General features: G+C 35.1%; 1 protein-coding gene across 1 annotated transcript in view; it reads right to left on the bottom strand.

The window, feature by feature from the left end:
• LOC149794078 (uncharacterized) overlaps window positions 1-12,883 on the bottom strand; it is a 177,209-nt gene extending 164,326 nt beyond the window's left edge. The window contains exon 1 of the mRNA XM_089968031.1: window positions 12,603-12,883. Coding sequence (XP_089824157.1) covers window positions 12,603-12,628 — 26 coding nt within the window. The 5' untranslated portion in view covers window positions 12,629-12,883. The remainder of the gene's footprint in view (window positions 1-12,602) is intronic.
• Between the last annotated feature and the right edge of the window lie 254 nt (window positions 12,884-13,137).

The raw sequence follows: 13,137 nt of genomic DNA, 5'->3' as shown, positions 1-13,137 counted from the left end.
TTCACAATATGACTGCAAAATTCAATTTTAACTAGACACGCCATTTTCTTTCGAAAGTTATGTCAAGCGCGCGACTAAGTTCAAATTTATCTGGGCGGAGTTATGTGCGCATTAATAATGTTGTTGTTGTGTAATTATGAATCTGCGCTTGTGTATTTAGTTTGGAATACGGCATACATTCATTTACCTTGTTTCTTGTAGTGTATTTTGTTTATATAATTAAGCCTTAGGTAGAATAAGAAAATGAGCATATAATAAAAAGGTTACTGCATTTGTATGGGAAAATATGAACCCGTTTTGTCGGATGGATATACTGCACTCCCAAGGTCGTGCAGTATTCCACCCAAAAACTCGTTCATAATTTCCCATACAAATGCAGTAACCTATAAATACTGTATACAAATATCAGTTGGAGAACTAACTTACTAAAATGGTAACACTCAGAAAAAGAATAGAATGTGCTTAAATCTTTCTAGAAATACAACAGATAAAGGAATAGTGATAACAAGTTTACTTATTACATTATTTTTTCTCCGTTATCTTTATATTGTCAGAACAGTGCAGTATTTTTCCATAATGTACGGCTTCATATTGCACGACACGTGTCCAAAACAATATCATGCATTTAGAACTACTTTGATTGTAAACAAATAAAGGACGCTCATTTATCAGGCGATCTACCTTTTGGTTTATTAGATTTGTTTGTGGACTAAATAAACAAGCTATTTCGTCCATTTGAAAATAGAGATGATAACGTTAATGATGCGGACACGTTCACCGAGTCACAGATGAAACTTTTAAGCAAGCAAATGAATGAACGTAATATTAGCAATGTCCACAAGAAAGATGAGAGACGTATTATTGACGTACCATTCTGATTATTCAAACAATTACTTAGGCGAAATGTTCGTAACGTATTACACATTAATGCTTCGGACTATTGCCTGTGCTCTCTAGGGTCTATAGAAATATAGAAAGGCATATTGAGGCCAAGGGCTATCGCTTATCCATTAAATGCGTACTATTTTACAAGTAACTCAAAACACCTAATTCGAGAAAAAAAGGGCAACTAAAGGTTAAGGCACATAACTAAAAGTCTCAGAGACAATAAGCAGAGAAGACAATGGATTGTCATTTTCTGCCAGCTAAAGGGACTGTCACACATCTGCTGCTTTGAAAATTTCCATGTTTTATTTTTTTTTTTTTGATACAACGCTTTGGATGTCGGTTAGCGCTGGAAGCCATATAGGTCATGTACATAGCTATGGTCAATCCAACAGAAAGCATGACAGTGACAAGGCTTAAACACATCTTCTATTGCTGGTAATAAGAATGGCAATAAATATACTTACATTTTTGTAACTTGAATTTCCTCAAAATAGACTTTCTTAGTTCTGCAAATTAGAATTACATGACCCATGTAATGGGTTCTAAAACTTGATACACACCGAAAAACTGAACTGTAATTTAAACTTCATGTCCAACAGAAATCATATTCTCCTTGTTGCACTCAAAACGAAATTAATGTGATATTCCATGGCATCTGTTTGATAATTTCTTTTAAAAGAATTAATATGTTTCCCATATTATGATTCCAAACAATCAATGACAGAACAGAAACTGAGGCGCAGTTGGTTCAGTGCTGTTCCCTCCACTGCTCAAATCACATGTGCAACGAATTGAGTTGGATCAATAGAAAAACAAAATCCATCCATTCCAAACCTATTGGAAAAGTTGTTTCAATGAGTATTGATTCAAAATATGACCCTAAATTTCAATTTTAAGTAGACCAAAACAAGATCTTTTTAAACTAATATCGAGCGCGCGAAGAAGATTATATGTCGCTGGGCGGTGTTACATGATAATTAATATTGTTCCTTTGTGCTGATGAATCTACCGTAATTTATTTATTTTTGAATACAGCATAAATTCAATTACTTTGTTTCTTTTATTGTGTTCTTTTATTATTAAGCCTTAGGTATTTAAACAAGACGAGTATATAATAAAATGGTTACTGCATGTATATGGGAAAATATTAACTATTTTTCCGTACTAATACTGTACTCCCAAGGTCATGGAGTATTACTCCCAAAAACTCGTTCATATTTTCGCATACAAATGCAGTAACCTATAATTATTACATGCTCCTTTTTTCTCCGTTTACTTTACATTGTCAGAATCGTGTAGCAACTTTTCATACTGGGCATGGTGCATTAGGAACTACTTTGTAAACAAACAATGTACGGTCATTTAGTACACGCTTTAACTTTCGGTTTATTAAATTTGCTTGTCGATGAACTTAACAAGCTCTTTCGTCCATTTGAAAGCAGAGATGATAAGTTAACGATGTGAACGAGTTAAATGATTCACAAATGAAACTTTCAAACAAGCAAACGAATGCACGTGCTATTTTCAATGTCATCAACAAACGGGAGATACGCAGTAATTCAAAATACCATTCTGATCATTTAAACACTTATCTATAAGTATTCGTAACATTTTGCAAACAGGATGGTTCAGACTATGACCAGTACTATCTATGGTCTATAAAACATAGCACAGAACAGCATAATGAGGCCAATGGCTATCGTATATCTATCAGAGACGTACCATTTTATCAGTCAGTCAAATCACTAAATTCGAAAAAGAAAAAAAAGGACAACGAAAGGTTTTGGTAGGAAAGTAAGACCCACTGAGGCAACAAAACAAGACTGTGAAAAAGTATTATTTTCGCTGGCTGAATGGACTTTCACACAATAACGACTGTGCAATTTTCACCGTTTAACTAATGTTGGGCTGGTGATAGAAGACATACACTATATGATACAGGTCATAGCTGGGATCCCTCCAACAACGAGCATGCAATTGACAGGGTATATACATATGTCTTCTTTAGCTGATCTTTGTCAAGGACAACCTGATACAAACAGAAATTTTATTGTAATTTCGACTACATTTCCAACTGAAATCATATTCTCCTTACTGCAATGAACTGACCCAACAAAATCGTGTCCATCATAAGCAGAAAAGCAGAACTGAGTTGGATCAACAGAAAACCAAAATCCATCCATTCCAGAACAACACAATTTTTTTTCTCAATACGCATTCATTCAAACATTACTATAAATAAACCAAAACGAGAATATTTTTAACACTAATGTCGAGCGCGTGACGAAGTTCAAAGGTCGTTGGACGGTGCTATGTGCGCATCAATATATGTTAATATAAGCATCCGTTCACGAGTTGCAATTGCATGCTTTTCAAGGTGGCCAATGAAGTAGTCATATTGGAGGTAAGATTGGCACTATTTTTATCGAGAACCATCTGAGCTCATAAGAAGTCTGCTGGTGAAACTTCAATGTCGATATGACCTTCCATTTAGGAGTAGCAGCAAGAAGATTTTCAAGAAGGTCACTGTTGTGGCTATATTATGTTTTAAAGAGTAACCGTTTTCTAAGAACCAACTAGACTTCATAAGAAGTCTTCTGGTGAATATCCCCCTAATATGCCATGAGAGTCATATTGGATGACAATCTGCAATATTTTCATTTAGAACCAGTTATAACCAAAATAAATGTGAAACCCCTTGTTGATATGACTATGCATTTAGTAGAAGCAGCAATAAAGTTTTTTAAGATGCTCACGTTTGTGGACATAGTGTGTGTGTGTATGTGTGTGTGTGTATGTGTGTGCGTGTGTGTGTGTGTGTGTGTGTGTGTGTGTGTGTGTGTGTGTGTAAAGTTTCATTGCAATCATCCAAACAGTTTAAGAGGAGCAGCAATAACAACTTTGTGCCAACAGAGATATGGATGACAAAAAAATGGCTATCACATCCACGACCAAAAGAGCTAAAACATTCCTTCTGGTTGGCCTTCAATCAAAACCCAGGGCCGAATGGTCTAAAGCGCTCACCATTCCGGATCAGTGCCATCTCACCTCTGCTTGGGATCGAGCCTCAAGCTCGGCTAATTTGGGTACGTGAGAACTCCTGCCAGTAGGTTCTCGTGGGTCGGTGGTTCTTCCCGGGCTTTTCCAGGGTTCTTCTCCACCAGTTATACTGGCCGCCATGTATAGCCTATCTTGTGCCGAAAAATGGTGTTAAACCCTACAACAACAACATAAATCAATTTTAAAAAACCAAAATGTGTGCTACACCAAATCTAAAGATCAGATTTATATTTAAGTTTTTAATTTGTTCAATGCTAAGTGCTGTGAATAATCCTTAAACGTCATATAATTTTGTGATACACAAAATCAGTTCTTCAGAGTTTTCATAGGCAGCCCAAGAAATATATGCACTTGTTTGATCTTAAATGGTCAAACTGGGACAAAGTCTAGAATTAAGATGTTTAAAAAATAAGAAACTTGAAAACCATCTTCTCCAGCAAAATTTACTCATAGCAAGCTTTTGAAATTTGCCTGGAAAATTAATACGGTGTTAGATTGCAAAAACGTACTAACTGCGTTCATTCTCTCTTTGTTATGTGTTATATCACTCGAGAATGAGCCAGATATCAACTAATGTGAACCGAAATGTCAGTTTTAAGTAAAATGAATTTTTTTGCAGTATATGATCAAAACATCATAAAAAGTAGAAAAAGGGAAGTTTTTTCTTCTTTCTTTTGTGGATTCTAAAGGGTAGAAAATAGTGGCATATCAATACCAATAAAGTCCATAAAAAGGAGCATACCAATTATAGCATGTCACACTGGGAAATATCATGTTTGAGGTCCGATAGTCACCATTTTCATTTGGGACTAACTAGACATCACAAGAAGTTTTCCAGTGAAAAACCCAACTTGATGTGACTTTTCATTCTGATGGAGAGGCAATAACAGTATTGTATGTCGTCAGATCAGCTGAATAATGTTGTATTCTTTGAGCAGAACCCTGAAATTCTACTGAGCAGTCAGGCAACTTTACATATCACGGTAGTCTTAACACATAAAGCATATCTTTTCGACACCTTTAGACAGATGCCACTCAAGGAATATTTATAGTAAAGCTGGTTTTGAATAATTTAGCATCACAATATCTTAGTGTTTAAAGTTTGTAATGAACATAGTACAAGGTCAATTGCAAAAAGTGATTCATATGCCAAGCCAAAAGTTTATTCAGAGTATTTTTTAAAAATACTTTGCTTATGCTTTACTTTACAGAACAGTTTGCAGCATGATATCAAATGAGTGCCTAATGTTTCAGCTTTTAAGAAACTATACCTCTGTAGACATTTTATTGAAGCAACAGGGAGAGTGAACAGACTAATTTTGGAGCAAGTCTTATTTGAAAAAAAAGCTTCATACGAAAACAATGAAAATAAAAGGTCAATAACGTCAAACCGAAGCCTCTAACCGACCGAGATTTTCTCTAATTGGGTTAGCTCTTTTTGTTACTTTATCTTTGTCGCTCGTGTTTTCAAATTTGCATCCGTGTTCGTTTACCCACTCGGACACTCACTGATGGTCGTCACCCTCCCTGCTGCTATGTCTTAACCAAACATTTTATCAAGACCTACTTGATCTCGCGACCGAGGATCGTGCTAATTTATCGTGTTAAATCCCTGTGGGGTAGCTTGCGCACGTGAAAAGACGTTTTTGAACTTAATCATATCGATATCCCCAGAACACCAAGTCTGATGAATATTTCGCAGAGTATTTGTATCGACTCCATTAAACACAACTAAAATATTGCTGTTATACATAATAATTTAAAGTATTTTTGTATATCGCTGAGTAACATATATAAAATCAGTGTTTTGTGTCTGCCTCGAGAAAATATCCGAACTGGATTTGATTGTTTGTCCAGCATCACATCATCGTATACTACGAAATTGTTAATAAATCCATTGAGGTCATCTACAGATGGGGCTTCATCAATATCGGTGATAAAATCAATAATATCATTTCTTTCCTTGTCCAACCATTTTGCATTTTCATGAAAATGTTTAAGCATATCGTAGCATCGTTGATCATCTACGGATGGTGCCAGTAAATATAACTTATCCCACATGAGCCATCTCATTATCAGATTAAGTAACTGCGTCTTACCAGACCCATATGGACCTATGATAACTGCTCTGATAGAATTTGGTAGCGCTGGATGATGTTTGACTGGCTTAAGGAAAACAGGTGGTCATATCGCTGTTTCACTGGGAAAATTAGAAGGAGCTCCATGAGCTAAATACCAAGGAGAAAAACATGTTCCTGGATATAATTATTGTGGTCCTGGAACCCGACTTGACGAGCGAGATCAACCAAGTCCTGGAGAGTATCCAATAAATGCTATTGACCAAGCATGTCGCGTTCAGGATGTAACGTACAAAAATAAGGATTTACAACAACGACATATTGCAGATGTGAAGTTGATTCACTCGTTAAATGCCATAAAAATAATTCTCTCAGAGAAAAACTTGCTAGCTTCCTAGTAAAATCCGCGATGAAAGGTAAACTATTATTGGGGCCGGTAAATAATCAACCGTTTATTATTATTATTATTATTATTATTATTATTATTATTATTATTGAATCGATTTAGTATAGCCCAAGAGGATACTGGAGGGGTAGAGCAGCGATTAGCAAACTTACTGATTCAGAAAATGTCACACGTTCTGTTGCTGCAAATTGGTTAGCACAACAGGCAATATGGCAAATTTATCTGCCACCACCTTAACAAAATCAGTATGTACATTTTGATGTCAGCACTCTCAATGAAGTTCATCAAGCAGATATTTTGTTTTTACCACATGATACTATTAAAATACGTAGACGTCAATCATGCACATACAAATATGCGTTGACTGTCGTTGACGTTGCAAGTAGATATAAAGAAGCAGAACCACTATCAACTATAACAGCAACTGATTTGCATCTGCGTTTGACCGAATTCATCAATAAGGACCTTTGCGGTGGCCACAGTTGCTACAGGTTGATCCTGGCATGGAATTTATTGATGCAGTATCATCTATGATGATAAAACAACGTTAAAATCAGACGAGAACGTACTGCAATTCATCGCGATCAATCAATCGTTGAACGACTTAATCGAACATTTGCTGAGCGGTTATTTGGATATCAGTATGCGAAGGAAATAGTTCAGAAAGATATGAGATCTCGTGAATAGGTTGCAAGACTACCGAGTGTAATAGCTGCTTTAAAAAATGAAATTACTCGTGCAATTTCTATGAAACCCATTAATGCGATCACAAAAAACATATACAAATACAACGACATGACTCCTTCTCATGTTATGCATATTTGATTTAATTGCATCTGATTTAATATATATTTATTTCAATTTAATTGTTTGTTAGTTTTAAATTTTTGGATTTTTCATTACATGATATTGTAATGTAAATTTATTCACTAGAGATGATACTTTTTTAGAAAATGGTTTGACCTTGACTGTTAGCAAACACCAGGTGTTGATCTAAATCTTGACCTTGTTTCAGAATTTTTAGCAACCTTCGTAAACAAGTTCTGATTTATTTTAAAATGATTGGTTGTTTCCAAGGTCATGATGGGACTTTGTCTTTAAGATATAATGGTACAAATGATTGGTTTTCGTCAGGATCACACTGGGTAAACGTGATCTGCAACAAGTATTTGCTTCTATAAACTTCCAGAAGATGATGACGTAACCCGTGTTTTGGAGAATTAATCTCAGTAGAAGCTAGACTGTTAAACTGTTAGTTGTATGTTGTGCTGTTTGGAGTTATTTCAAATTACTTGGATTCAAAAGGATTAATTCTGTTATTATTCTGGAAAATACGTGTGCTCATGTAATATTGTGGAACAAGGAAAGTACTTTTTATAAAAATTTATTCAGCTATCAGAAATCGGAGTGATAAATCTTATTTCTACAAGGAACTGTAGACTTCAACACTACATATTGTAGTATACGTCATCGTCTTCCATCTTGGATTTTTCGTCGAGATTCGAACGTGAAATCAGTAGAACATTTTGTTATTAGGACTACTAAAATTTTATTCTCGGAATATTTTTTGATCATTTTTTTGGATTTGATTCTAAAAAAAAACGTAAGTTCATAATTTTGTTTCTTCATTTTTACAGAATTTTTCCAGGGAAATGAATTATTTTATTTTTAAAAGCTTGCTGTTTTCACTCTCTCTTGTGTTATTGTTTATTCAAGCCTTAACAACTGACATAAGACTCAAAACAACCAGTACTAGGTAATGTGATTGTAAGATATTTACATGAACCTGGTGAACTTGAATGCGGTACAAAAAAGAGCAACTGGTCCTATTTGGAGCGTGTCGACACACACAATTTCCAGTGTGGTCAGATCCGCGGGTAGACCCTCAATCTACAGACTACATTCGACTGCTCCTCAACGCAGATTTGTACTGAATAATTACAAGTAATTCCTGAAGACACACAATTACCACCGCGTTCACTTTTGTGAACTGGCGCCCCGACGTCGATTACATTCAAGACGGGTCAGCATCACATATTCACTTGTGTGACCAAGACTACTTTTAATTCTGTCTACGGTAATCTGTCTTGGATTATTAGTTGAATACTGTCACAACATTACTGTGTTACAGCTCGCACAATGATTATTTTGTTGTTGTTTCAGCGTCATGATAAATTCAGCATCGAGATCAAAGTCGCGCTTATTTTTTTGTCACACTGTTTATAAATAACTAAAACATTTTTACTACATCATCGTTAATTTCCCGAGTTTGATTATTATTTTCTGTGAAGTCTACGATAACTCTCCGCAGCTAAGTTATTCTTCTGATTCGAGACACTGCGAGATAAACTAAATTTGACCATTCGGTACGATCAAAAACAATCCAAATATTAGTATCCGAAATAGTTAATCCTTGTGACGAATGAATCGTAATAGCATAGCCTAACGTCCATGGAGTTTTGTTCATCGTTAACGGGCTCTCAACAACGCTGACATGAACTAAAACAATATCATTTAACACAAGATTTTGTTTACTACCGCAACCTGGAATTTCAACGTCAATATTTTGCCGTCGCGTATCAACCGGTCGATACCATAATGGTACGAGTAGATTCGAAAACATTTCCTTATGTAACAGAAATAATTGTTGTTGAAGTGTATCACGAACTATCTTTCTACTCGCAACTATCAAATCATGTAGTCTCCATAAATTCCAAAAATTCTTCATAGGAGATTCTGAAATTATCTTACGCATTATTTCACACTGAATTTTATTTGGTTGTAGTCTGATTAATTTTTTTTAACTCTCTTAATTCTGGATCAAGCGCTCTATTATCATCAGTTATTTCCTCATAATAATCTACAAGCTTTTTCAACCATTTATGTGGAGACAATCCAACAAAAGGTGTCGGTTGACCATGATCGGCACACATGATAACAGCAGTATTTTTTTTGTCAACAACCAAGCAATAAATATTTGTAATGTCTCCAGCGACACTATACATATTTCATCCCAGATAATAATTTTTGGAATATATTTTTCACCCATTCGTTCAGGAGTCCATGTATCTCCCTTCCATCGGAAGAAGCTGTGACAAGTATGAGATTTAACTCCTCGTTCGTTCATTTCTCTGGCGAGTCTATGTGTAGGGGTTAACACAATTATATCAAGTCCACGAAATAATTAGAGCACATGTGTTGTTTTACCAGAATCTCCTGGTCCATTAAGATAAACAGTCTTATGTCTGGTCTCAGGATCATATACCGATGGTGCTGATTACAATTTTGATATTTAATTATTTTTGGTATAAATATCTTTAATTTGAACGTCGTCAGATTCAGAATAACTAAGTATCTTTTCTTGTTTTATTCTCCGTTTGCCCCAAGATGCAATCCTATATTTTTTTATTGATATAAAATGAATCTGTGGCGACTGAAACAGCGGCATCAGGAAATCTATTTATCATCGATAATAAATTTATAGAAACGTACGCAAGCATTAAAAATCTTAAAATAGTAAACTGCGGTGACTCACCATCAGTGTAACTCACAATTGTACCTAATTTAGTTCCTTCCAATAAGTTAACATTACTTCCACTTATAATATGTTTCTATTCGTTGTATCAACAATCATAAAATCTAACTCAGCATCGTCTATAATTAATCTTGTACAATGTCGTTTATGATCATATGATCCTCCTTGAGTAAATTTGCCAATTATTTTACTGCCACGGTCTTTTGCGATTGTATTCTCAAAATCAGTTATATCAGGAATTTCACATCATAATATTTTTTTGTGGTAACCAAACTTGTTTCTGCGGACTAGGGTTACTGTTATGATATAATTGCTTCACTTACAATCAACGATATCAATATTTTTGCATCAAGCATATATCGTAATAAAACTGTTGGAGCCTAACCTCGTTCGCTAAAACGTTTTCCAAACCAAACAGCGACAATGGGATGAAGATTGTTCGGTGCAAATTCTAATGACTCGATATAAGCGAATACAGTCAGGTCAAAATCTGTTAAGAGTCTGTTGATCGTAATTCTGGTCACCTCATGTGTTGGATTTCCAAATCTCTTAAAGTATTTAGATCATTCTTCCATTCAAAGAAAGCTTCCAGGATAGCATGTAACTATATCAACGAGCTAACATCCTTATAATCGTATCTGGTATTCCACAATCCGCTGTATTACACGAAACTGTGTTGCATTTCTTCAAGAAATTAGAACCATGTTGGTTTCCATGAAATTTCCTTCTGAGCCAAAAAAAGCAGCAACTGACGGAACGGTAAATCCATTACTCAGTAATTGTTCAGTATCGTCATGGGTATATTTCAACGCAAGATTTTTAATTTCTTCATGGAGAGATTCTGTACGATAAGTATCTCCATTAGGCAGTACAAAATGATCACACATTCCATCATCGGAACTTTTGGAACAGCTGCACGAATACATGATCGCTTTTACTGATATTTCTGATAAAAATCAAACATATCACCGTTATATAACTTAAAGTTCGATTTCGTGGAGATATTGTTATAATCGAAGTCCACGCATGCGCATTATGATCAGTAATCTCAATCGGAGCTTATTTCGATTTATATTTCGATTCGTACAAAATATCCCGATTATTGTTTCATCATTATTGGAAATTTTAATTTCTTTCCTAGTTCACCGACGTCTTTGATAGACGCTTTGGTATCTTTAAATGTTTCTGCCCACCCATTTTTTTTTTTTTTTTTACGTCTTAGATCCGTTAAACCATTTCCCGGTATCGCGTTTGTGAAATGTTCTGCAATTCGCTCGGCTACACAATTTAGCTTTGAAAATTTCATGGGTTTGAGATCATCAACACTAAGTTTATTATTCGGCGGATATATTGCATAAATAACTGCAGTCACAGGATACGCTCGTTCATAATACGTTTGTCAATACCTCAACATTCCTGGTTTGGAATTTTTATTTAACGTAACAATATTTCCAGTGGGAAGATGGACTGGGTCACGTTTGTCACGGATAATCCAAGTATCGTCTAGCTCCTCCGCAAGAAATTTTACTCTAAAAATATCTTTGATTATCGAGATAATTAATAATCGTCGCCACTCGTTGGTCTGTCGTTGTAGCATCGATAACACCTTCGGTATTACGCATGATTCTGAATGTTGACCAAACATGAGCTGAACCATCACCGCGAAATTTTGTTCTTGGAGTCAAGAATACTGTTAATCAGTTTTCGTCGGATCAACCAGAGCTCGCCTCGGCAAGTCAGGGGTTCTTCTGTCAAGACCGAATCTAGCTTTAGAAGGTTCGATTGTAGATAATCTGTCAAACTCTTCCATATTATAATTAAGACAAATATATATTTAAATTGAAGTATACTCGTTATAACGCCTACACGGAATTCCAAAACTGTTCTAAAAAATTCCAAACAGAAATACGTAATGAGTTATTTTGGAAATTCCCAAACCGTTCTAGATATAACGATTATAAAAAGCAACCATGATTTTTCTTCGTGGTCATTCAGCAACTATTTTCATGGAGTAAGCAGGTAAGTAAAACATTCGTTTGTTGTGTCTGAGCTATACTGTACAACTGCTGTGTCGTCCTTATATATTACTGCTTGAGGAATATTCTTTTAAACAGATATTAATGCTATTTTATCACATAGTAGGTATCGTTTTCCTATAGTATGTGCAGTTTCATACTTAAAATATTACCACATGTTAAAGTATCACTTTATGTGATTCTGATTGGTCCAAATAAGGCCATGAAATTATTGTGCAATATCCTCTTTACTGATTGGCTGGAATCGTGGGAAGACGTTTTTAACCACGCCTTCTTTAGTCGTTGGTTTTGAATGAACATTTTTGGCTGCCATTTTTAACTCGCCTCGTGAAAGGAAATTTAGGAAACATTATCTCGTGTGTCTGAATATGGATATGTTACCCCTACATGGGTTTGTTATGTCATGTATAACAATATCATAATGAGAAACATGGCGTAAAACTACAAGACAAGAACAACAATAAGTAAAACTAAGGGTATTGCTTATTTGATGACGGTGTGGGTAGAGGGAGCGGTACTATATCTGTAACATAGATTTAGAATCCACCGTATATACAAGCGTGGTTTAAATGTTAACTTACATAAGTAAATAAACTTACCTATGTTCACAGAAGAATTTGGACATAAATGGGTCTCCTAACTGACAGGACTTTATCCAACAACAGCATCTTTACGCAGTATATATGGGATGCAAATCCGACTCAAAAAGAAATTTGTTTACGTCTTCTGTACAGTATATAGTTCCAGTCAAATACTGTAAATATCCGGTCACGAATACATTGCAGTAAATGTGGGAATTTCTGCATCCAGTAATCCTATTTCACATAAAAATCGCAACAACGTAACGTTTAGTTCTGCAAGTGACATTTTAGGGTAAACATGTACACTAGGACTACTATTTACCGTATCAATGTGGCATCACATCGCATTAATCATTCTGTTTTGAAAAAAAATTTTGTCATTATAAAGTGTTCTGTTTATTCTGATGGAAATTTTTTTTTATTTGATTTATAGTTTGTAAAAATGTACAATCTACTTTTACTAGTTCAACTTTGTTTGGGACTATATTTCATGCACAACAAATGAAAGGTGCACAGTCTGTCAGAATGAACGAATTTATTCGTTCTTCTTTCT

Source organism: Sinohyriopsis cumingii, chromosome 8, assembly GCF_028554795.1.
Source record: "Sinohyriopsis cumingii isolate HCF-2022 chromosome 8, ASM2855479v2, whole genome shotgun sequence".
In the NCBI taxonomy this organism is placed as follows: Eukaryota; Metazoa; Mollusca; class Bivalvia; order Unionida; family Unionidae; genus Sinohyriopsis; species Sinohyriopsis cumingii.
Note: the sequence above shows the minus strand (reverse complement) of the source record. Positions and strands in the feature narration are given on the sequence as shown.